Here is a 25,690-nt window from a genome sequence, read left to right on the forward strand (position 1 = left end):
CTTCAGTCAACAATTTTATTATTCCCGGGGGAATAAGATTAACAACATGAACAAATGTGTATATAAATAATAAATGCATATACATTGTACCATTTTGGTCAAAACTTTACAAATATGACAATAGGACAACGCAATGTGAGTAATGATAATAATTATAATATCCGTGTGTGCAATGATTCATCACGTGACGGATTGATCCTTGCAAGAGTTACTGTCCGTAGGATACATACAACTGTTGACAGATGGCACCCAAATCAGTCCGGGTGAACACATTTGAATTTTTTCATGGCCGGATTCACACTGAATGTACAGCGAGCAGTTAAAAGGATGAGCAAAATACCCATTGCTTTTTTGTAAGCAAGGGAGAATATCCGGACATATTAAATCGTTCTTTGGGTATATACATGTTTGGGCATCCGGATCATACACAAGATTCATGGCACATGTCAGTTCCTGACCTCTGTTAAGACTTATGCACTGTATAAACTTCTTACAGTCGTCTGGGTGAGGATGGAGGGTACCTGCTTTTGCTTGCAGACACGGTTCTCGTTCATATTCTACAAAGATAACAATTACCCATGAAACATCGAGAGAGTGATGAAAAAATATAATGATGAGCAAAAGATACAGCAAAAAATCGATAAAACGATGAAAAGAGATAATTATAAGCGAAAGATACAGCAAAACGTTTGAAAAAGTGATGAAAAGAGATAATCGTAAGCGAAAAATACAGCAAAACGTTGAAAAAATGATGAAAAGAGATAATTATAAGCGAACAATACAGCGAAACATCGAGAAAGTGATGACAAGAGATAATCATGTATGAAAATACAGCAAAACATCGATAAAACGATGAAAAGAGATAATTATGCTTGAAAAATTCATCAAACATCGATAAAATGATAAAAAGAGATAATTATAAGCGAAAGATACAGCGAAACATCGAGAAAGTGATGAAAAACAAAAATTATGAAATGAGATCATTATCAGTGAAAAATACAGCCAACACGGACCAGTGGATATACCTGAGGTGGGATCAGGTGCCTAGGAGAAGTAAGCATCTAATTTCATAGAAAATCCATCGCAAAATCTTTTTTTCGCGGTTACTAGATTTTTCTAAAATACAGTTTCATTGATACGTAAACTCTATATTCTTCAATTAGGATGAAAACTTTAACATCGTTGATTACTTGATTTTGTGGCCTGGCATAATCACGAAAACAAACAAAAATCAAACAAAAAGTATTGAAACCACAGTACACCTTTTGTTTTTATCAATTAAGATGATTTTTATCTATGATAACTACTGTGTTCAAACTACAAAAGGTTTATTGTCATAACTTAAATAATCAAGAAAGAATATTAGTTTATGTTTTTAAGCAATCTTCAGTTTAATGTGCTCATCTTTTGAATAAAAGCAGAATTCTATTCCAGAAACTTTTCGATGGTAGCTTGCCTCCGTCATCAGGTAAAGTGATCAACAGACCTTAGTCAGATTGCTTTAATTGTTCATTGCATTTTAAGATTTGTTGTTTATGATTTGTTGGGAACATCCTAATGTGATGATCAATATAGATCGTGATATTGATGTTTGAAGGTAATGGAGTGATGTCTTTTTATGTCAAGATGAACATTGTTCTTAAAGCTGTTCAGAATTTTTTAAAGAAATTGCTTCTCATTGTGTAATGAATACATCTGTGGTGATGGTGACGTTTATAACCGTATTTAAGACCTTAATTGATCAATGCCGCTTTTGGCATTTTACTGTACAATGCATTATTTGAAAATCAACGTTTTGCTCACGTCAAAGTAGATGTATGTATTCCTTTATACGAAATTCTGTCCACAAATTCATTCTCTTTCTAAGCCTTAGAAATTCCTAATTCTATATTTTATCAAACATTCTAAAGTGTAGTTAACAAACCTATGTAATATACAGCTTGAGATTCAGCTATATCATTTGATGGAGAAGGGAGACTTACTGGGTCTGCCCGGATACACGGACCTGGTTTGGTTGCTGGAGAACACACTCTCCGTGGTGGAGGAGGGAGTGGTCGTCGGCTTGGTGACGGGAATTTTCCTGGTCAAAGGTTCGTACCCCGTCGGCTTAGGGGGAGCTTCAGCAGGATCAGGGCACACCATCCCTGGTCTATCATGGACACAGTTATTTGAAGACACATCAAACACCAGTTCCCCCGTGCAAGTTTGTAGTATTGACTTTTTGTGTTCACATTGGAAATATTTATTACAGTCTGTTGGATGTCTGTAAAAGCTTCCATCTTGAAGTGAACAGGGATCCCATGCCAACACTATTAATGAAAAAGTACATATACCTCAATAACCCAAATATATCATCGACTAGTGTAAATAGATGATGAGCCATATCATAGTATTGTTTCAATGAGGCCATTTCTATTCGCAGCAGCGCCGTGCATCATACTGTTACCATGAAAGGTGGAGATAAATCCATACACAATACAAAATAGATAGTTGGGCAAACACGGACCCCTGGACACACAAGAGGTGGGATCAGGTGTCTAAGAGGAGTAAGCATCCCCTGTCGACCGGTCACACCCGCCGTGAGCCCTATATCGTGATCAGGTAAACCATACAATATCATACTATCATTAAACAACCTTATGAACGTTTTCTTGACAATAACTTAATGAACAATACCTTTCCTAAAATGTTATAGCATGGTTTTTGAAACGCAGTGAATTTGTTGATATCATGTTTGTAGCCCTTCCTGAGTCCAGGACACAAAAAGGGAGAGAGCAGAGAGTTCAGTTATTGGTATAGCCATGTTGTATGATATTTGGCAAATAGCACATGCGTACTATTTCATCGTCGTGTTCTATATTATCCATATTGACTCAATCAAACATTAACACATTTTTCGTACATAATATAAATATTTAGCACTATGACAATCAAAAACAATGTAAAAGTTCATGAAAGCGCAATACTGGACGTTAATGGTGTTTTAAAATGTAGATATAAATGCAATGTAAATCTGCATTACATTTTAACCATATTGATCCATCATACAGACATGTACATATGTAGTTATACATTAGTGGTGAACGATAATTAGCTGCAAAGAACACCAATCTCATTTTCTTGTTAGATATTGTTGCTGGATAGTGCATGGTCCAATGGCTACTTACACATTTCCCTTGTAGCTTCCACAGACACCGTGCTTTTATTGACAGGTACTGTCGAGACTGATTTTGTTGTGGTAGGAGACGCGGTGCTGCTGGTAACTTCCAGTGTTGATGACGTTGTAGTGACGTCAGTCGTCGATGACGATTTAGTTGTGGTTGTGGTGGATTTTGTAGAGGAAAGCACTCTGGTGGTGGGTTTAACAGTAGTAGGTTTTGCTGTGGTGGGTTTTTCTTGAATTCTATTGAATCCAACAGGTGTTCTCTCTCGTTCAATCTTGATTTTCACTTTATCTAATTCGATTTCAAATCTATCGACCAGTGCGATGTGTGACGAGGTCTCATTCACTTTCGGAGCAGACGTCTCTATGACGGATATTATATCCCGCTTTGATGCGTCTTTTTCCACAAAAAATAATGTAAAATTTATGTGTTCATCCCTGAAACAGTCAAATAAATCGTATAATATCTAGGTTTAATTTCTCACTTCATGTTGGTAGGATTCATTTTTATTCTCCATACAGATATATCCTCATAAATAATTTTGTTTAATAGATTTATTTTATAGAAATACTTTTGGGGTGTATATACCTCTTCTATGTATTGCATCACTTACTTGATGGACAGGACTTCACATCCACGGTAGGTCGACTCAAACTGACTTTTCTTGTAAAACGTATCCATCTTTAACAACAGAATTAATAGAATTGTGATTATTACAAACAGGTATTGTACATTTATTCATTGTTTCATATTTGTTCATTTAATGTGAATGAAAAATGTACACATGTCCATGTATGAAAGACAATAGGTCCATTGTAGGAAGTACCTGGTCCGTCTTGGATGAAATGAATCAATAATTAAGATATTGAGAATCGCCAGCACTTCGGAGATATTTTTAATTAGCTTTATTTCAAACATTCGGGCTTATCAAATCATATTAACATTTCCTGTATTTCACATTGTCATATATATAAATTATATTCTAAATCGAGGTCTTTATTAATTGAAGAACTCTGAAACGTACGTGATCATAAAGGTATGCTAATGCTTGAATTTCCTCATTATTATCAAATTATTGTTGTATAACGAACAGACATAATAATTCATTTAACAATTAAATGTGTATCATGTTCATTCATTGAAATACCTGCATACGATAACACGTATTCTTTTAAAAACCACAGCCCTAAAGTATTTATCCAGTGGTCTCGGGCGAATTTGTCAGTATATGACAGGTTCGTTTAAATCCGGAATTTTGTTACTCTCTCTTGACAGTCGCATCACGAAGCCTGTGATGGGCCCGAGATCGGTGTGATGACACTGCGCCATAAATCAGCAGAGTCAATGACTTGATCAGGACCCGCCAGTTAAAACATTAACCGACCAACCAACAATTATATATATATAGTCGATTCTTCTAGGAAATATTTCCTTGTTTTCCATTTTTTGCATGTAAGTTTATCTGCTGTGAGGTTCCTAACGATAGGGGCCCCGCATGTATGTCTCCTGCACATGAAAGATCATTTCTGTCTAAATATCTGATGCAGTTAAATGCAACGATGCAATGCTAACAGAAATTCCTTCCACAACCATTTTCAGCCAAATGTTGCATTATGATAAGCAACGGTTGCAATGTAGTAGGCTGGATAACATTTTTGCAAGTACGAGACATCTGGACATAAAATGTCGACTAGTTGTCTTGTATATATGTTTTATTTATGAATCTCGCATAAAAAGCCTTTATCTTATCGGTGTTCATGCAGGAAGTTCGCTTTTTAGGGTGTATATACTGACAAATGCAATCTCTGTGACATATGGCAGATTGACATAGCCACGATATTTTCATTAGCATAGGAGGCAAATTTCTTACTAAGTGTCCTTAGTGCACACTACATTCTCTATTGTGAAAATTCATACATGCGTTATTCTAAACATAGACTTTTCACTTTTTCGACATAATATTAACAAGGAACATGTGGTGAGTAACATTTGTTCTTCAATTTATCATGTTAACTATTAATAAAAACAATAGTGATAAAATAATATAATGAAACATTTATAAAAATGTTTTCTCTATTGTATAAGTTATTCTAAAGTTAGTGGATTTGTTTGTACTCGTTTATCGTTAGTTTAGCATGGCGTAACTGATTTCTAGACACACTACATTTGGGTTTGACTAAGCAGACTACCAGTAGTCCGACAACGTCACCTATAGCCTTAAAGCACAGTGACAAGTGTCGCACAGATAAAATCAGCCTCACTTCCAACTATGTAATATCTCCTGTATATACATACCACCAACGTGACAAGCCACACCTTAGAGAGAAGCAGCAGTTGATGGTTTGAAATGTTTCAATTTATTCTGCATTTGGTGTGGCCTTCGTGTTGTTGGTTTTATTAATGTGTAAATTCCAAAATAATGAATGCTCAGAAGAAGAAAATTACCTGTTGGCAATATGCCATTGCTATGTTGTTAAAATCGTTGGACGAAAGGTTTTCGAGGTTCTCATCAAATTTGCTGCTTTTTATTTTCAACGCTAAATTGGCACGAAGCATCTCTGCAAAAAAGAGCAATACTTTAATTAAAGGATGTGTAATGCTAACCGCTGTACACACGAATTCATTATTATTCGCGGGATTCCATGGATATACTGACTACATTATGTCCTTTTATTCAAGCTCAAACCAAATACCACCTAGTGATAATACACTCTTTATTCAAACGTAAGTTCCCACAAAAACTGTGTTAACATCAACGCCTTCTGGTGAAGTTTGTTACAAGTGAAACTCAATTTCATAAATGGGGTTTATTTCATCAAATTTGAATTACAAAAGACTCAATACATGAAATGTATAGAAAAGTTGTTACATGGGAACTTTCTTATGTCACAGGATTGTAATTCACAATTAATTAACTATCCTGGTATTCATTGAAGCAATAGAGGACAATATCTTAACCAGAAATCTTGATTTCCACAAAAATAAATGATATCGAAATATTTCAGAATAGTGTGGATATTCAAAAACTATAAAGCATGTGTACTCACCAATTTCATTTTCGTGTGTTTCTACAAGGAAAAGGTGGAAGAGTTGATAATTTAATCAACTATACAAGATATCGAACGTTATAGAAACCTTATAATTTGCTGAACAACATTTTTGGTTGATTGAATGGAAGGACGTATTCCATGATTTTCCGTAACTAAGATACAAGGTAACCAACACTTAAACTAGCACTACGAAAATCTTGAGCTAGGAACTACTAACAATTGAAGTATCACATTTAGGCAAAGTCACGTGAATCTATAACTAGTAAGAGAAAAACTGCATTTGATAATCAGAGAAAAGAAGCTCCAGATGTAGTTCTTACTTTTTAGTTCTACTGCAAAGTAAATGGCTGCTCCCAAACTAGCTGCAAGAATTAGCATCACACACATTCCAAAAATTGGACGACATGTTTTTCGAACCTTTCGTCCAAATGGTTCTGGCGCAGGTTGAATGAAAGCGAATGGGTCTATTGTTTCTCTGGAACCATAAAGTTTCCTGTTGGCAAGAGACTGAATGTCTAGTCTAGAGGAAGCGGTACTTAGCTTCCTGGGATTGTTGTCGTAAGCACTTGCTTTGCTATGCACACTTGCTAAACTGTCTGTTGTAGATCTAATGCGACTGTTACGAACTAAGCCTCTATCACAGTCTTTCTTTGTATTTGAAAAAGTTGAAGTTTGGCTAACTTTCCTATTGTCGTCACGTCGACTTGCCTCTGAGGTTCTACTAACACGACTTCTTTCACTTCGATCGTCTGACAAATTGTCTCGTCTCCGTTGCTGTCCAGCACTATGTCTTCCATCTTCTGATGATAAATTTTCCCGCCGTCTATTCGGACTGTTCTGATTTGGTCGTCTGGCACGTCTTTTGGGGGTTTCTATTTCTGACACCTCACTCAGAGAGGTGGTGCTATACCCGGAAGTGTCTTCGATCTGTCGCCGCTGACGCCTCTTTTTCACTTTCTCCTCTTCCGATATTGAGCCATTTAAATCTGATTGGGAGGTATGAACCCTGGGAATGATTTGACCTGATGAAAGTTTCCGTCCAGAAAGTTCCCCGGAATACGTTTGACTGTGATGGAGTTGTTTCTAGAAAGTAAGAATAAATCATAATAAAAGTCAAACCGGTCTGAGAAAAATCACATTTCCAATTATACTTCCAAATACCAAAAGAAACATCAAGTAAGTGGCCATTCTTTATGTTGAGATACATCTTAAGCATAATGAAGTACACGAATATTAAATGTCCAGCATCTGACTGTACCATACGGTGTATTAAGTGTTTAGAAGTTGTCATATTGTAAGGTTTATAATCTATGTTTCTAGAAATTACTAGATACACTACAAATACAGGTAATCTGTGCGATAAAACATATATATCGTGATCGAAGGAAGTGTGTCCGTTCACCACATTTAATCTATGTACAAAGAACAAATAAAGTTAGCTCACTCTTTGTATGAATGTATTGCGTCATCAGTCGATTACTCACTCCCACCCTAACAGGAAACAGTTTGCACAGTAATATCACCAACACACCAGTATGATAAAACCCCTGAAGTTCCTTGCTATGAATATGTTGGATAACAACTTTTTAAAAAAAAATTCTTAGTCTTTCTTCTATTAAACAGCATCCACTGATATGCATACATTTCAATTGATAATATATAAACTAATATTTGGTACTTTATGAGGAAGTTACAAGACTTCAGCAGCAAATCCCACACTGACAGTTACAGACTGTAGTGACATGCATCTGTAAATTATTGAAGTTCAAAATCTTCAACTTCCCAAAATCAGTTCAAGATCGCCAACTGACTGAAAACAGTTCTATAAAGTTAAAATCTTCAACTGACTGAAAACAGTTCTATAAAGTTAACATCTTCAACTGACTGAAAACAATTCTATAAGGTTAACATCTTCAACTGACTGAAAACAGTTCTATAAAGTTAACATCTTCAACTGACTGAAAACAGTTCTATAAAGTTAACATCTTCAACTGACTGAAAATAATTCTATAAGGTTAACATCTTCAACTGACTGATTAACATCTTCAACTGACTGATTAACATCTTCAACTGACTGATTAACATCTTCAACTGACTGAAAACAATTCTATAAGGTTAACATCTTCAACTGACTGAAAACAATTCTATAAGGTTAACATCTTCAACTGACAAGTTTTACAAGCTGAAGACTTTAAACTCACAGAAAACAGCTCTGTGGAATCAAACTTTTCAACTAATTGAAGACAACATTCGGTGCCATGGACCTGTAACATTTTTCTTCCACTCATTGAGAGAGTTTTCGGTGGCCACACCTGTAAACATCGATAACCTCGAGATCTTTATTTTATTGAACACAATCTTCATTGCTATGTACCTGTGAAGGCAGTAATCGTCACTTTCCTGTCAATATCTAAAATCAAATTCATTATCTTCATCTCAGTACCTTCATCTTTCTTCGTTCTCAGCTTCTAACTGTGTCCCTAATTTTAAGATATATCTTAATCCTATAACTCTCAGCGAAGCTGTAACTCTAAATGTATCGTAACTCTAAATGCATCCCATGTCCAACAACGCCCTTTATCCCAACTCTAATCCAAACCTCAAAATAGTGATTGATGAATTCAAACAAACTTTGATGCAAGGCTGTGCACTGTTTACAATGTACAAGAAATAACCATTTATGGAGTTTTCACTTATTGTTTTTTTCAGTGAAGCAATCTTAGATTGATCACAGGTTCTCAAAACTGAATACTAGAATGTTTAGGAAACATTTGACCCCTTTTCAAAATATAAAATTTAACACATTTTCGAGATGGACGTTTCATTTTCTACGTAATTTATTTAATGTCGAGAAAGAGCTGGAAATCGCAATTGGTGTAACATAACCAAAGTCCTTGCCCTTTTTTGTCCACGAATGAAGAAACGAGGAGGATTTTTACGACGACTAGCAAGATTAAATAGGGTGATCCATGTATCCACAGAAATGACTCGAGAGTCAGTCATAAGTCTGTACAACGCTCTGACATCCATTCTGTAAACTGATGATTTATTCATCCATAACAGAAGAACACAGAAGCGTGTGTCAAGACGCCTATCATAAAGCATCACTCTCTGGAGAAATCGTCACAGGAACTCTTATAGGGAAACATGTTCAAAATGAACTGCATAATAAACAGTGCATTCAAAAATGTTGATAAACAGATTTCCATATGACCGATTTGTCTAATGAAGCGCGAGTTTCCAATAAGTGGACGAGACCTAATTCCATCGGATAGCGAGGTTAAGCCATTAAACTATAAACCACAAATCCCTCCTGTGTAATTGACATTTACCTGAGTGTCCTAATGATCTATTAACCAACTAAATACAACGATGATATATCTTAATTGCTATAAAAATTCATTAAATCTAAGTTAATTCTATGTATATACTATTTAATATATTTAGGGTGTGTTATTTTAGCGTTGTTTTAATTTAACGTGACTATAATGTTATTAATGATGACCTTATGTATCTCTAGTTTCATTATCTTCCCAAAATATCATTAATGTAAAGGAAATTCACTAATGCAAGGGAGTTTCTCTTCCAACAAACATCTATCTTTGGGTATGAAGTCGAATGCAGATTACTTCGTGCAAACCATAATTATACAGTAAACTTGCACTTTTAGAAACACTAATTAAAACTAGATGTAATAATGTATTCCACTGGCATGATCTGCATAGTTTTCAGTGACATTTTTATTGATATATATCTAAATTTTGAGAACTGATTCGTGCAAGTTCTAAAGTTGAAACTTTTTTCGATGTTTGCTTTAAAGATATTTGAAAAGACCATCATGATTTTCATCGATGAAAACAAATTTAATTAAAGATGACGATAAATTCACAATATGTGATCAGATTTATAACTTAGATATTTTATGGAAAGTAGATATTAACGGCTAACAACTCAACATTATGACAAACGGGATGATTTCAGCTTCTCCGTCGTCAACTTTCGTTATTAATGTAGCAAGGTGAAGATAACGAACAGTGATCAATCTCATAACTCCTACAAGCAATACAAAATAGAAAGTTGGGCAAACAAGCAACTGATTTGATACGCAAGAGCTTGTTCTGCATATGGTCAGTTTTTAAATCGAGGCAGGCTACTGACAAACAAGTTGATGGTGCAGAAGTTTCAACAGTCTCGTTTAACGTCAACATTTCGCAAATTCTATGGTCGTTGTAACGATCTAGTTTGCCAATACAACCTATCATTGGGTCAATTGTTTTATACCGATTGTTAGATTGTTCGTGGCACACTAATTTTGACTACGGATAACGGCGGGTGTGACCGATCGATATGGGATGCTTACTCCTCCTAGGCACCTAATCCCACCTCCGGTGTGTCCAGGGGTCCGTGTTTGCCCAACTATCTAATTTGTATTGTTTATTGGATTTATGAGATTGATCACTGTTCATTATCTTCACCTTTCATATGCTTGTTAAATAATCAAAAATATCGTATTATAAGTACTTGCTTCAGACACAAATCAGTCATTGATGTTCCTCTACTAATGGCATAGTTAAATCGACAACTTATGTCCCTTGGGAGTTATTTTGAAGAAAATCCATAGGATTCCCGCACTAGCCTTTATAACTTTTAAGTTTGTAACTCTCTCATTAAATGTTTTAACTTTAAAAAATATGCTCCGTGTATTGCCATGAGCGATAACCATAGGTCTAAATTTGTGTTAATTCATCTACAGCTGATGACGTCTCAATATAAGTGAAAAATTCTCGACGGGACGTAAAACTACCAACCAACCTACATGTATTTGATAGCATGGATAGGAGGAATATTGCATAAATCCCTATAAACCTTTGGGTTGACCCTGCAAAGGAACACAACTGAATTTACGTTTAGCAGGGTGTGTATAGGACTATTTAATACGGAAGGCCCAGTAGAGCACACTACTATTTCTTATTCCCATCCCATTAAAGCCAGAAGATTGATTATAATATGAAACCACAATATGCAAAACGTTACCTAGAAATGATGTCTTTATTTTAATTGGTCTCTCTATTTAACCCATGCGATCCTAGACATAAACTCGTATGATTTATTTCTTGAACATTGTGGCTTTATGGCTATTTTCTATTTCAGTATATTTTTCTGTATGTGAAAAAGTAAATACCTATCTTAAAATAGGGAAAAATTATTCAGAATCTATTTCTAAATTTTGTGATAAAAAAAACACAAAATGCTTTGGCCTTAAGCACTACACATAAGTCAAAAATCGTGGCAATTCACTTACTCTATATCAGTGAAATTTTTTTTTAAAACAACATACAAACAAACCAAACATAAAGCGCGTACAGATAAACCCTTTAAAAAACTGGAAGTAAAAGTCTCCGAGGTGACGCACATGGACACATGACGTGGTTTACTGTGTGGTCAGTCTGTGGCTACATTATAATAGACTGACCAATGGTGATTAGTATCCCGTCTGTGTATTCGATGAGCACGCATAAACTGTAACACAAGACATTTCCAATCAATCAACATGAGCGGTTACAGGTTTGTTTTATGAGTGCAGTAACCCTTGGATATGTAACACTCCTGACTGATATGAAGGACGGACCGTCGAGAGGTACAGAGACTTCTAAAACCAATATTACTCGAAACATTTTCCTAACATCGCAACACACTTTATTGCATAGTGTAACCTTCGTATAGTGATGCGAGTTCTTGGCCAAGATTTTACTACAAGAATAATGTCAAGTATTACGAATTATTTCAAGCACACAAAAAAAAAACCCACAAACGTCAACGAGACCATTCCAGATAACAATCCCCCCTACCATCTCCCCCATCAACTTGAAAACTTAATTTTTTAACTTACCAGGTCCCATGAATCGAAATACCGTGTCCATTCCATTCCAAAAAGAATTCAAAGCATTTGTCATTGTTTGGGCGTGTTTGGTTGTTTGGGCCGTTTCTTTTTTGTTTTTTTGTTTTTGGTTTGATTGAGAACATCCAATCAGGGCGCCGCGCTTCATTACGTCCGAGGACGTTAGCGGTAAGACGCAATGGACATTAAACCATTGACAACCCTCTGTATCATCCATTGATTAAAAGCATTTCACTACCACCGTGACATTTCTTACCAATCACGCTCCCGTCCTAACATTCCTCCTCAACCTTAAGTCTATCTTTCGATGAAGGCCCATACTTACAAAATAAGTTCTCATATAAGTTTCAAACCTATAACACAATGCTAAAACAGTGCTAACAGTGAAACTTCTAAATCTTTCAGAATATTGAGCCTTTTCTATTACGTAAGTTAAAAGTGTGGCGTAATTTAATCAAAGTACTGAAAGTACTCATGGGAGTTGAACATTGTGGAAATTCAGTTAGAACAGATAGCACTGGAAGGGTAGGGGGATAAATGACTGAATATTATCATGATTTTAGATACAAATCAACTGTTGTTGTTTTTCAAAGCGTTACAACAGCAAACATGGATAATGGAAGGCCCATAGGCCACAACGCTCCTCGAGTAACTGAAGTCGTGTTGTTGTTTTCTAGAATTTCACCCCTTTATATTCTCATGAAAAATGTGACCACATATTATGGCCCAAACATTCAAATCAATATGGTTAGCACTGGCTTGCAGTTATGAAGAAGTTTTTTCCCCTGTATATATACATTCAAGTTTAATCCTAGTTGTAGCTAATTCTAAGGATTCATTACTTGAAAAGGTAGTCCAATATGCTAAACTGTCACCTGAGTATACTACAGTCCTGTAGAGGATCAATGGAATGGTAAATAATTGTATAATAACTCAAAATAAATGAAATGCAACAAAATTAAAAATCGTCCGGCATCGGAGATGCACAAGCCGAGTTGCGCAAGGAATGGGCATAGAGGGAACCGGCAGAAAAGTTTGCAAGAATTATCAAGCAGGGAGCAAAATTTTGCGTACATAAATTTCAGCCAACTTAAATCCTTTGTGACCTTGACCTTTAACCCTTGACCAAAATCAATAGGCTTCTTTGTCTCATCAAGGGCGATAATCCATCTAAGTTTAATTGAGATCCTATAATTTGTTAAAAAATTATAGTGCAGAAAACAAAATTTTCTCCAAATTTCAGTCTATTTATAGCCAGTGACCTTGACCTTTGACCTAGTGACCCCAGAATCGATAGGCTTTCTGGTTTTACTGAGGGTGACAATCCATCTAAGTTTGATTGAGATCGTATGATTCGTTCAAGAGCTATGGTGCTGAAAACAAAATTTTCTCCAAATTTCAGTCTATTTATAGGCACTGTGACCTTGACCTTTGACCTAGTGACCTCAGAATCGATAGGCTTCCTCATCTTACTGAGGGTGACAATCCATCTAAGTTTGAATGAGATCCTATAATTTGCTCAAGAGCTATGGTGCGGAAATGAAACGTTGATGCGTGCCCGCCTGCCCGCCCAAAGGCACTTCATCAGATCATAAGCCGAGTTCGACTTCATCGCAACTCCGCTAAAAATAAAACACTAGTCAAATAATGTTATTTATTGCCAAGGTATTTGGGATATTATACTGTGGCTCAAACAGGGGGTGAATGAACCTGACAGTATGGGAAGCATATAGTGGAATCAGACTTGTGATGCTGGAAATCTATAGTGATTAATAAACTATACATGTACAAGATCCATAACTATTTTTTTTCAGTTTGTGAGGGAGAATCCTCATGTCTCTTTCATCTGTAGACAAATAAACTGTAGACAAATAAACAATGTGTTTTGACCAGAGCAATTTCCAATCCTTTTTGCAGCATAAATTCAACATTGTGGCAACTGGGTTAAACTTTGATAGTGAAGTAATACATGGCAGCACCTTATCCCATGCTCTTAAAATTTCTGTTTGACACACACTCATGACATCCACTCAAACATTACAGAGTGCAGCAAAATCCCATTGTAATAGGAGATTCAAAATGGATAACTGGTACAAAATATGGTACATACTATTCGAAAAGGATAATGAATTTGACATATTGATGTTTTGGAAAAGGAAATTCTGACATCGGGGCTCTAAGCGTTTTCAAACATTGTCATTTGATAAAAGTGTTCTACATTTTTAAAAATAGAGATTAATATGTCTTTACATACATAGGTGAGGAAGTTTCCATTATTCCTAGCCGAGACATACCATGTATGCGCAAAAAATTCATAAACAAATATCAAAATACTCACGTAGAAAATGTGGACCTTACCGTCATCAAGCGCAGCGAAACACTCCATTTCGAGATTTTCGCCGACGAAAGCTCGGTAACAGTAATGAATAAGGTACACTCATTTTGTATCTATTTTGTGACTTTCTTTATTAAAAGGAACAGTTCTCTAATGTGTAACGTGCAATTACTACGTAATTCAATAACTTGAAGCATGAAGCAGTTTCACTTTGCAACCGGATATAAGAAATTTTATTTCGTATTCCGATCCCGATCGAAAGTTGTTGACTGGGAATGACGTGTTTTAATTCAATATACATGTAACATCAAGCATTTTTTATATCACATTAAAAAAAACCCAAATATATACACATACACAATGTTGTAGAGTTATTTCTTATAAATTTTCTGAGGTTTCGCACCATATTCGATATTTCGCGCCACGGTGTCAATAGGTCTTGTGTGCAGTTGTCGTTCGTTTCCCTATCAATGTTTATAGGTGACGCTGCGCTACAAACGACAATTTTCAACCTTATCTTTTATTTTTCTATGTATATCAGTATCAATTTGATCGAAATCTTGTATTCAAATTGATTTGAATACAATATCATTGCATTTACTTACATGTCAATTATCAAAATTAGATTAATTCAGAAAAGTTACATGGATTATTTAATGGCGGATGTTTATAAAGTTTATGTTGATTTACCTAGGAGTAAATCAGCTGACACAGAACCCCTGCTGACGACCACTATACAAATCAATACAAATTACTGCGCAGAAAAGTGCGTGATGACCCAGGGAGATTGAACATAGTTCAACTCCCAAAAACTGTATCACCAACAATTGCTAGAGAACATTCTTCAAACGTTTTAGGACCCGGAGATACTCGTTTGTCAACCCTTTGATTAATGTCAGATGAGCACTGATTGAAATGCTGTCTTCTCGAGATCCGTGGGCCAATTTCCTTGGCTGTCTTGTTAACTTTCTCCTTTTACACTTGCTATGATAGTGAATACTGCAATGACCCATTCTGACTTTTAAATATTATGGTGGGAAAGCACAGGAAGCACGAGTTGAAAAGTTTTCTGAGTAAACACCAAAACACTTACAGGTTTTACACTTATGGAGTTGAAACATACAAGTGGAAACATTTAACAAACAAATTAGTTTAAAGTACCTAATTCTACATAGGCCATGATCACAAGTCGTGGTCCAGAGTTCACCGAGCTCTCGTTGTTTATTTTACCAGTGGCACGCCCTCTTTGCAGAGGAGGGGTGTACATTTTACCAATGGTACGCTCTCTTTATAGAGGAGGGGTGTACATTTTACCAGTGGTTTGCGATGATGCTGTTTCCAAAGTGCGATTAATCCAGGATTTTTCTTTTTTCCTTTTTTTTTATTTTTTTTACTCAATTCATGAAAACTCCAAGAAAATGAATCAAAACTGTTGATTTACAAGTATTTAGTCCATTAACGATATTTCATGCAAATCTTCTCTAAGATTCGAAGAGGCAGGCTACTGACAAACAAATTGATAGTGTAGGGGTTTTAACAGTCTCGGTTAAAGTCAGCATTTCACAAATTCTATGGTCGTTATAACAATCTAGTTTGCCAATACAACCTATCATTGGGTCAAATGCTGTCTGCCTTGTTTCATACCGATTGTTAGACCGTTCTTGGCACACTGATTAACTGTGTTCACCTGATCAAGATATAGGGCTCACAGCGGGTGTGATCGGTCGACAGGGGATGCTTACTCCTCCTAGGCACCTGATTCCACCTCTGGTATACCCAGGGTCCGTGTTTGCCCAACTCCCTATTTTGTATTGCTTATAGGAGTTATGAGATTGATCACTGTTCGTTATCTTCACCTTTCATAGACACGGTATTAATGCATATTGACCGCGATTAAAACCGCTTTAACAGACTTATTCTGCAATCCAGAAAAGTTATTTAGCCTATAGGTAATAAACATCTTTCAGCTGATGTCATCTCTACTGAAATAAACATTTACATGCAATAGACACTGGTGCTCTCAGTGATCTGTCGAAATGAAATACACAGGAAAAGTTCGAAGATCGAAAAAATACAAATAGTTCCAGGATGTTCATACAGATGTAGCGGCTGAGATTCGACACGGCTTTGGATTGACGCCTTCACCGAATCTCGGAGCAGTCCTTCATAATTCTAGTCTGGAAATTTACTTTCAGCATTGGCCAGTTCTAGCAATTAATGTGCACTCAGGTGGCACTGCTGTTCGCTTCATATAAGTGATTTGACTAACTCTCTATCACTATTCATATTGCATTGCTTACCGTTTAGGTATGAAAATAAAAACAGTAACTATTTTCCGTTCAAATGAAGACTTCCACGGCACAATATTTTATCTCCTGAAATTGAAGAGTTCCTATAGTCTGTTTTATCAAATTACTGAGACATATATCGCTAATTTAAAAAAAACAAAATAAAAACTTCATTTTCGGGAGATAAAATATTGCGCCATTGAAATCATCATTTGAACGGAAAATTTAGTGATAGTTTATTTTATTTAATGGAATTTACATACTTAGACGGTAAGTAATGCCGCAATAATAGTGATACAGAGATGGTTTAATAGTCAGCCAACTCATTTGAAGCGACCAGCAATGTCACCTAAGTGCACATTAATTGCTAGAACCGGCTGAAGCTGAAAGTGAATTTCCAGACATGAATTTTGAAGGACTGCTCCGAGATTCAGTGAAAGCGTCAGTCCAAAGAATCTCATCCGAGATTAGTTAGTACAACTGCGCCGAGATTAGTTAGTACAACTGTGCCGAGATTAGTTAGTACAACTGCGCCAAGATTAGTTAGTACAACTGCGCCGAGATTAGATAATACAACTGCGCCGAGATTAGTTAATACAACTGCGCCGGAGTGATGAAACAAAGTCAAAAATGATATAGTATGTATTAGACAATTATAAATACATACACGTGACACAATAGTATGAACTAGACAATTTTAAAGACATACAGGTGACACGAGAACTTTTAGAAATGCACACAGTAAATGATTATATTTTAGACACCAAAAGAGGTTTTTTCCATGTATAAATATGTACAGTATATGAATGTGAATTCGTGTTTCACTTAACCGCACGGAATCCTACTTTCTATAGTAATCAGAGAGATATCATAAACCACCCTCCGTGATGTATGACTGTTGTTACTCCTATTCTATTGATTATGCTGCCCTGATTCTGTACAGGTCTCTCTCTCTCTCTCTCTCTCTCTCTCTCTCTCTCTCGTCTCTTTCTATGGATTATATCCAATATTACCTTACTTCTGAAATAAATTTCGTTTTTCTTAAATACATGAGCACGAATTGCGATGTTTCATGAAGCGCATGAAGTACGCCGTCGTGAAGCGTTGCAGTCCATGCTGCCTTATGTTTCTCGAAAAATGAAATTTATTATTTCTTTATATCTACACTCTACTTTCATTTCTACTGAAATTTCTAGCCGTTAAAAAAAGACGAAATTTATCAAGATTCATACACGCATTGTTCACAACTGCATGGCACTGATGGGGAAATGGCTGCCATTAAATTGGTACAGATATCGATGGCAAAAACATTACACCATATGATAAATTTATTTTGCGCGCTTTTTTCCAAGAAACCTCTTCATATTGGTCAAAATTAATCCTCGCTTGAGGACGTGATAATCGTGTGTTAACGTGTACTTGAAATTCTTTCAAATGTGGTTGAAATTGATAAGGTGGCAGGGGACAGGTGGGTTTTTTAATGCTTCTAAAACATGTGAGCAGGGAGCATGCATCAAAATCAGGCTATGACTGACTAATGAAAAATCAAGTTCCCCCTAATTTCGTGTCAATACTTGTATTTCGTATTGGTGTCGTTAATCAATTATGACCCTAAATTATATGAAATCCATACATATTGGTGCTGGTGCACAACACATGCTCTGAGCAAGTGCTCCTTTCTCGCTTTGATTTTCTCTAATATGGGCTATGCGCATCACTCAAACCCCATCAAAGTTCCGTGCGAGGAGATTTAGACACTGTGCAAATCAAGAACTCTGTCCTTCTTAAAATTAGGTCTACCTTTCATCTAGGGCTATCCACCTTCCCTCTCAGCTACAGACCTTTTGCTGGACCATGTACATGATGTAGGTTTTTATCTGAATTCAGCAACTAACCACGTATCTTAGTTTCGTATTTGCACAGACCTATATGTTGCATATCAATTTTTTTTCCTTTTTCATTAAGGGCTCGGCTACACTTGACGTGTATCTTAAAATTATTTTACACGTTTTTACACGTGTAATATCACTTCAATTATGGGTATTTTAAAAAAAAATCCTGAAATTCCTGGCCTTTAGTGCGAAACTATTCCCTGCTTCATGTACCTAAACGTCCATGAGACTTACTTAGTTTTACATTTTACAACGTGGCGAGGTGTAGTTCTTGTAATTACAGGATGGTTGAAACAGAAACCATTATGCGGTAGTGTAATGTTTATATGTATCATTCAAAACAAATGAAAATGTACAAAACGACACCAGATTTGTGATCATATTAGCCGTATTTCGTGAAGATTTTTATCTGATTAGCTAAGGTTGACCTGTTCACTAGGACCTGCTGGGTACAACTAATGTCCTCGCTATATACAGCTCTCCTTTACACAATTCTTCCATTAACTGTAGTACTTGTGCTACAGGACACAATCACCAGACTTGACAGTTATATAACCTGACCGTGCCGTGACGATGACCGCTAATCTAAGATGACAAAATCAACGGGCACTGATTAATCCTTGGTTTCCCTAATCAATGTTAGATGATTTCACATACAATATGAACATTGAAATCATGATGCGCTATTTTTCAGCACGCTTGACTGGGTCAAGCTAGGTTTGGTCAGTTTAGGCTATCAAACCTGATACGATCCATCACTACATCGACAAACACACTATTGAGAAGAATATTATTTAATTAATGGTCATGTGTTTAACTAGATTCATTAGGGACAGCCCTATTTTTCTGGCATGTCGTGTAAAGCGCTGTTTTATTCTTCTGGAGTTTATTGAATTTCCCTTTGCTTATCATAAGAGGGCGTTGATCCTGTTCTTATGCTTTCACGATTTTTGCTGCTGAATAAATTTCATTCTAATAACACATTTTCCAAGTTCATTTAGCAGGAAATTAATCATGGAAATGAAGTTGACATTAACGCGGCTCTATCAAAACAGGTTGAAAATCTTTCTCGCGTCATTTTTTCCACATGCGGAAAATGCTAATTTTCTTTTCTAAATCATATCTACAGGATTCCCAAACGATAATGGTTACACATACCAGCGTTGAGAGGCTTTAGCCGAGTTCGATGATATGAATTTAAAACATTCGAGTTAAAAATCAAATGCTTTTATCAAATTTTGTTTCCAATAAATACACATACCAAAAAAAGAACCCCTGAAAATGTTGCGTATTCAAATTGTGAAAAAAAAATCTTTACCACACTCATTGCATAGGAAGCATAACGACAGATATATCCTATCTCTGCCAAACTAAAAATGTTCTTGCCTGTGGTCAATATTGAAAAAAGGCAAACATTGCTTCCCTCTCCACCACCAAAAAAGCAAAAACAAAACATTAAAAATGAAAGAAAAACAAGAAGACAATATAAACTTACCGTTTGAGCATCGCAAGCAGCTATTAGATCTTTGGATGAAAATTCAATATCATTTTGTTTTGCCAGTCGGTAATTTTCATCGAAATGTTTGACCCAAGACGGTGTTTTATCCATAACAGGAGCTTTCTAGAACAATATAAGTAATCCAAAAAATATATAATCATCCTCACTATTTTCCATCATTTGATTTTTCAACACTATATTCCTTCTTTGTATCAAATTATAATTAAAACCGGTCAAATAAACAACTCTCCAGACTCAGGAACTTGTAAACGCGAATTGACATGGTCCTCTGTGAGAGGAATCGGTATCGTCTCCTGGCCGGTGGAATGGGCCACTGATACCGCGGCCCTTGTATTACCGTACAGATAAGAATGCAATGATGCGGAACGACTATATACAGACGTGCGGAATTGTGCCATTAGTTGGGTCCCCGGGCTGTCATTAGAAGTTCATTGTTTTACTACCGAAGGGGCGAGATCGAATAAATTGTATATATCCCTAAAATATACAATAATATTTGGCGCCATATATGTCTTTCACGGTGCTTTTCGTTTTGTAAATGAATGGTATTTACAGTTCATCTACACATATAATGGAATTCCATGAAACTGAATTCCAATCTACCACAAAATATTTTTCAAACTCTGACAACCATAGCAATTCATTTGACGCTATATTTGTACAAAATTTATAAAAGATGAACTAATCTCATTAAAAGCGAGTCGCTCCAAACAAACAAGATATTATAGACATTGTGAGAACACACAATGCTTGTATTCAAATCTAGACACATTTCATGCGCAAGTATTTGCATTTACTGTGCAACCACATACATTTCCCCCTACAGACATGAAGACATAACTCATTTACAATTTCTCTTAGTCTCCGTAGCAGTATTAAAACTTGACATGTCGAGACAATTTTCGTAGTACGGAGTGTGAATCTATATCTCTTTTTTATGATTTACATCTCTTAATCTCGTTAATGAGACGCACAGGACAAGGTCCATTTCAGCTACAAATATAGTGCTCTTGTTATATAGCCATGAAGATTCTAATATTTCGGCAATTTCATAGTGAACAAACTTGAATATAAACGTGAAAAATATGTCGCTGTATTTTGATACCTCCAATGTTGGAGAGATACATTTGATTTTTTTCCTTCAAGAAACATTTATTCACATTAACGGGACTTCAACGGATTGACAAAAAGGCGAAGCGAACAGTGATCAATCTTATAACTCCTACAAAGAATACAAAATTAAGAGTTGGGCAAACCAAGGGGCCCCAAGACATACCAGAGGCAGGATCAGGTGCCTAGGAAGAGTAAGCATCCCTTGTTGACCGGTCACACCCGCCGTGGGTCCTATATCTTGATCAGGTAAACGGAGTAATCCGTAATCAAACTCAGTGTGTAAAGAACGGCCTAACAATTGGTATGAAACACGCAAGACAGCAATTGTCCCAATGGCAGGTTGTATTGGTAAATCATACAGAGCAAATTAAGTTTATCAAGTGTATTTATATAGGGATAATTTTAAAAAAAATAACTTGATTTTGTAGCATGTTTTCCATAAAATCAAGAGATACAGAGATAACAAAAAACCGAAACATTTTGAAAGCTGGCGTTCGGAAATAATGTCATCGAACGTGATAAGGATTCTACAAAACAATTATAGGTCATGCTCGAATGCGCACGATCTTTTAAAGCTCGCCTGTGAATAAAAAGCGGTAAAATCAAATGGGAATGAACACCAATGCTAATTAAATGCAGGGTGTTCGCAGAAAGATGTCGTCCAACACTTTAATCCACCATTTGCCGACTTCTGAACCGATTTCAAACTATTGCACGTTTCTGATCTGATCAGGACGTCCACGGAAAACGACTGATAGACTATTCTCTTTAGAGAAGTCAAGAGACCTATCGACTTCTCTAAAGAGAATACTGATATACAAGATCGTTTCATCATTAAATCGTAATCATTTCATGGCTGCTCCTAAAGTTGCAGACGAGTTACAGCGTGCAAATGGAGTGAATGTGGGCAGTGTTCTGCAAATGTTCAGGCTCGAAGTCCTCTCACTGCAATGCCACTAACTCAATGTCATCGTAAATCCCAGCTTGCATCGGCCAACACACGTCATCGCTGGATTCAAATGCAATGGAATGAGGTACTGTTTACTTATGAGTCACGTTTCAACGTCGATTTTGCAACTACCAATAAATTTTCCAAAAATACTGCAATGAGATCGTTGTTCCTGTTGTTTCCTTCCTGCGTTGAAGACAAGCGAGGATTTTCCAGCAATATTACGCCACACGCAGGACATCTTACGTCAGTAAAACGTTGAGGTCTTGGATTGGCCGGCGAGATTGACAGATTTGTAACCAATTGAACATGTTTGGAATATTTTTGGCCGTCGTTCAAGGCAACGACATAACGTCAACAGGGTATCGGAAGTGACGTTTGGTATATGTATAGCACGAATGAAACCAGATCACAAAGCTCGAGGTCAGAAACCTGAAAAGGAGCACGAGACGCCGCTGTATAGCTAGTTATTGTTGCAACTGGAAGCTATACAAAAGACCGATACTGGTGGTTACTTTCCAATCCATGTGCCTCAGCTGTTTTACGTCGCTTTCTTACGTAACGGAACATGATTCTCTTTAAACTGCGACATAATATTGTTACGTGAAAATCCATAATTTTTATTTATCAAAAAACAACAACCTTTTCCTCTCATATGTATCATATCAAATATTTAAATTGCTAAACTTATTTTGCTCAGTATAGATCGTTATAACAATAGAATTTCCAATATAGTTTCAGTACATATTGCGATATAGTTTCAGTACATATTGCGATATAGTTAAAGACATGACTCGTTTATATAAAAGACGATTGTTGTTTCACGGACGGTTGTTTCCTTTCTTCCTTCACAAGTATTACCTCTGGCACCCTTTTAGCTGCAGAACTAGCTCTCTGAAGAAGAAAGAAAATTACTGGTCTTTCAACAAATAATTCCACAAAGCTCATATTATCTAATGACATATCATAACGAAAACTTATTCATTTTATTTTTTGGGGGTTATCAATTATAAGAGAGGTCACTTTTCTTTTTATTCACGACTTTCTCTGAATTACGTCCACAATTTTAAAGTGTGCAGCGCTCTTTTTCATGCAAGATTTGTGGCAGAGTATCATTAGTTCAAAACTGACATTGTACAAGAGTGAAAATTATACATGTATTCCCAGAAAACTCGAAATATTTCAGCCATTAACATTCTAATATAGGAATTAAGAAAATCTAGGTGTCCGGCGGTAAAATCGTGTACGTTTCTCGAAATATTATTACTGTATTTTATACACCTTTTTTTTTTTTTTTTTAAGTATTAACAGTACTAGTTTAAATCAAATACGAATTTTTACAATTTCTCAATCCGAATATGCTAAACAGAGAACCCTGGATAACTGTAGAAAAGCCTGGGGATTTTTAATTAGCATAAATGTGTAGATCGCTCGACTACATTAATTGTTGGTAGTACAAATATTATTCGAACTAAGTTCACAATATTTGGGCGGACAACCCCTAGCCCTTTGACATTTGGGGGGGATCCACCACTGTATGCGTGTATATAAATTAAGGATCTGTCGAACATCGCAATTCGGCAAGATGCTAAATTTTTCATATTGTCTTTGTCATATTTTTATTCAGCATAAAAGTAGTCATAATGCGGATTTTTATTGTAAAACAAAAATATGACAGAAAGACAATATGTCCAAAATAGAGAAAATTGACGAATAATTCAGCATAATTAATTAGATCGGGATTACGAAAATTAATGCGCGACAAAGAGTTTTTTCACCAATTATAATAAAATTAATGAGATGGATAAAAATTCGTTAGTTTGATTAATATATGTACCATTATCAATAATCAATGTAGTCAAACAGTTTACACAAATCCCCAGGGTGGATCTCTGTTTGGTAGGACCAGAGTCCTATGACTAGGTTATAAATGCCGAGAATCTGGGACTTCTTCTTGTTCTCAATCTATATACACTGAGCTCATCAATGTGAAGCTCCACCCAAATCGTAGCACACAAAGATCTACGTATATTATCGGGGTCAGCAATCACCAGATCACGGCTCACGCTCCTCGCGGGCTCTGTCCGTGCGGCGTGTGTGGGTGACTCACTGACCGGTGAAGATAGGGGTAAAGTCTGTCCAAGTCCTCCGGTGTTAAATATACACGAAATTAGTCCATCTGGTTTAATTAAAATTTCATAACAATGCGAAAGGTACATGTAATTAATGGTTTATCTGGGCACTACATATCGCAACACTATGGTGTCCAAGTATTAGTTATACAAATATGTGGTTTACCAGCATCATACTGTCAGTTGCATTATGCCTTCATTAGTAACCCGACGTGATACGGAGAACCTTCAGTGAATTCGAGTTATTGCAATGGAATTTGTTATTTTTCTTTTTGAAAAATCCCATTGCCATTCAACTAATTCATTGGAACAAAGTACCGCAAACGGTACATAATACGCCCCTGAAAATACTTACATAGGGTGTTTTTTAAAAGCCATAATTTGTAGAACTTTGCCTCGGGTAGTATCAGCCATCATCAGGCTGTGACATACTTTCTCTGCATTGTATAAATAAAGGTCTTTGTTTAAAAACTGTGACAAACCAAGATTTCTGCAAGTAAAACATTTCCCAATATTTGACCAAGTTCAACAACCTGTATGTATATATTTAAAACGTAGAAGAAAAAAAAAATTTGTTGAGAATCAAAATCCTTGCATTATGCACATCTTCAAATTATTTACAAGGACCCTAGCTTCTTAACTGTGACATGTCCTTTATTTTATATATTTCCTTAAAACAGACTAAGGTCAACAACCTGTAATTTTCTCAAAAATTGAAGACAATCAAAATCCTTGCCACATGCACATACCTATACAAATACTCTGTAAAATAATAAGGTCCTCACTTGAAAACTGTGGAAGGAAAAACAGACAAATCATGTCTCTTTATGTAATAATTCCTCAAAACGGACCAAGTTCAACAACCTGTCATTTTCTCAAAAATTGGAAAAAATCAAAATCCTTGCCACAATGCACATCTTCAATACCCATACAAACACTCTGTAAGACAAGATGGTCTTCACTTGAAAATTTTGTGGGAGGAATTTACCGGACAAATTATGTACCCGTCATATAACAATAAAATTAAAATAAAGGGGCAAAACTCCTGCAAGAGAGGTCGAAATGGATCAAAATAGCAAAAAGATCTAGAGTGATGTATGAGGAAGCTACATTGCAAGTTTCCGCTTGATATGTGACAGAGAAAGGAAATTAGAAACGGAAAACCCCGAACGGACAGACAGACGTAGACAAAGACGGGCATATAAAAAGCTGTCTTCTAGTTTATTCTGAGAATTCAAAGTGTCAGTCTTCTGAAAATAATGAGATCAACGAGCTTTTGAAAATATATTTGTTAAGGGAAAATGCCGTTTACTGCAGGAAAAACAATTGTCAAATAAGAAAATGTGGAA

At 36.0% G+C, this 25,690-nt stretch overlaps 2 protein-coding genes across 3 annotated transcripts in view; both read right to left on the reverse strand.

The window, feature by feature from the left end:
- LOC125659856 (uncharacterized) lies at nucleotides 1-20,713 on the reverse strand. The gene is made up of 8 exons (XM_048891648.2): nucleotides 20,124-20,713; nucleotides 6,535-7,297; nucleotides 6,212-6,232; nucleotides 5,610-5,722; nucleotides 3,778-3,845; nucleotides 3,168-3,601; nucleotides 1,983-2,309; nucleotides 1-557 (listed from the first exon to the last, which is right to left on the reverse strand). Exons 1-8 carry the CDS (start codon nucleotides 20,235-20,237, stop codon nucleotides 181-183), a joined length of 2,217 nt encoding a protein of 738 aa, XP_048747605.2. The 5' UTR covers nucleotides 20,238-20,713; the 3' UTR covers nucleotides 1-180.
- A 2,100-nt stretch (nucleotides 20,714-22,813) lies between these two features.
- LOC125657678 (intraflagellar transport protein 81 homolog) overlaps nucleotides 22,814-25,690 on the reverse strand; it is a 38,730-nt gene continuing 35,853 nt past the window's right edge. Inside the window, exons 13-14 of one of the 2 annotated variants that reach the window (XR_008798646.1) lie at nucleotides 24,697-24,831; nucleotides 22,814-23,103 (exon numbers count right to left, since the gene is read on the reverse strand). The gene's annotated coding sequence lies outside the window, so the exon portion shown is untranslated. The remainder of the gene's footprint in view (nucleotides 23,104-24,696; nucleotides 24,832-25,690) is intronic. The other variant, XM_056149632.1, reaches the window with a different exon arrangement.

Source organism: Ostrea edulis, chromosome 9 (assembly GCF_947568905.1).
Source record: "Ostrea edulis chromosome 9, xbOstEdul1.1, whole genome shotgun sequence".
Taxonomy (NCBI): domain Eukaryota; kingdom Metazoa; phylum Mollusca; class Bivalvia; order Ostreida; family Ostreidae; genus Ostrea; species Ostrea edulis.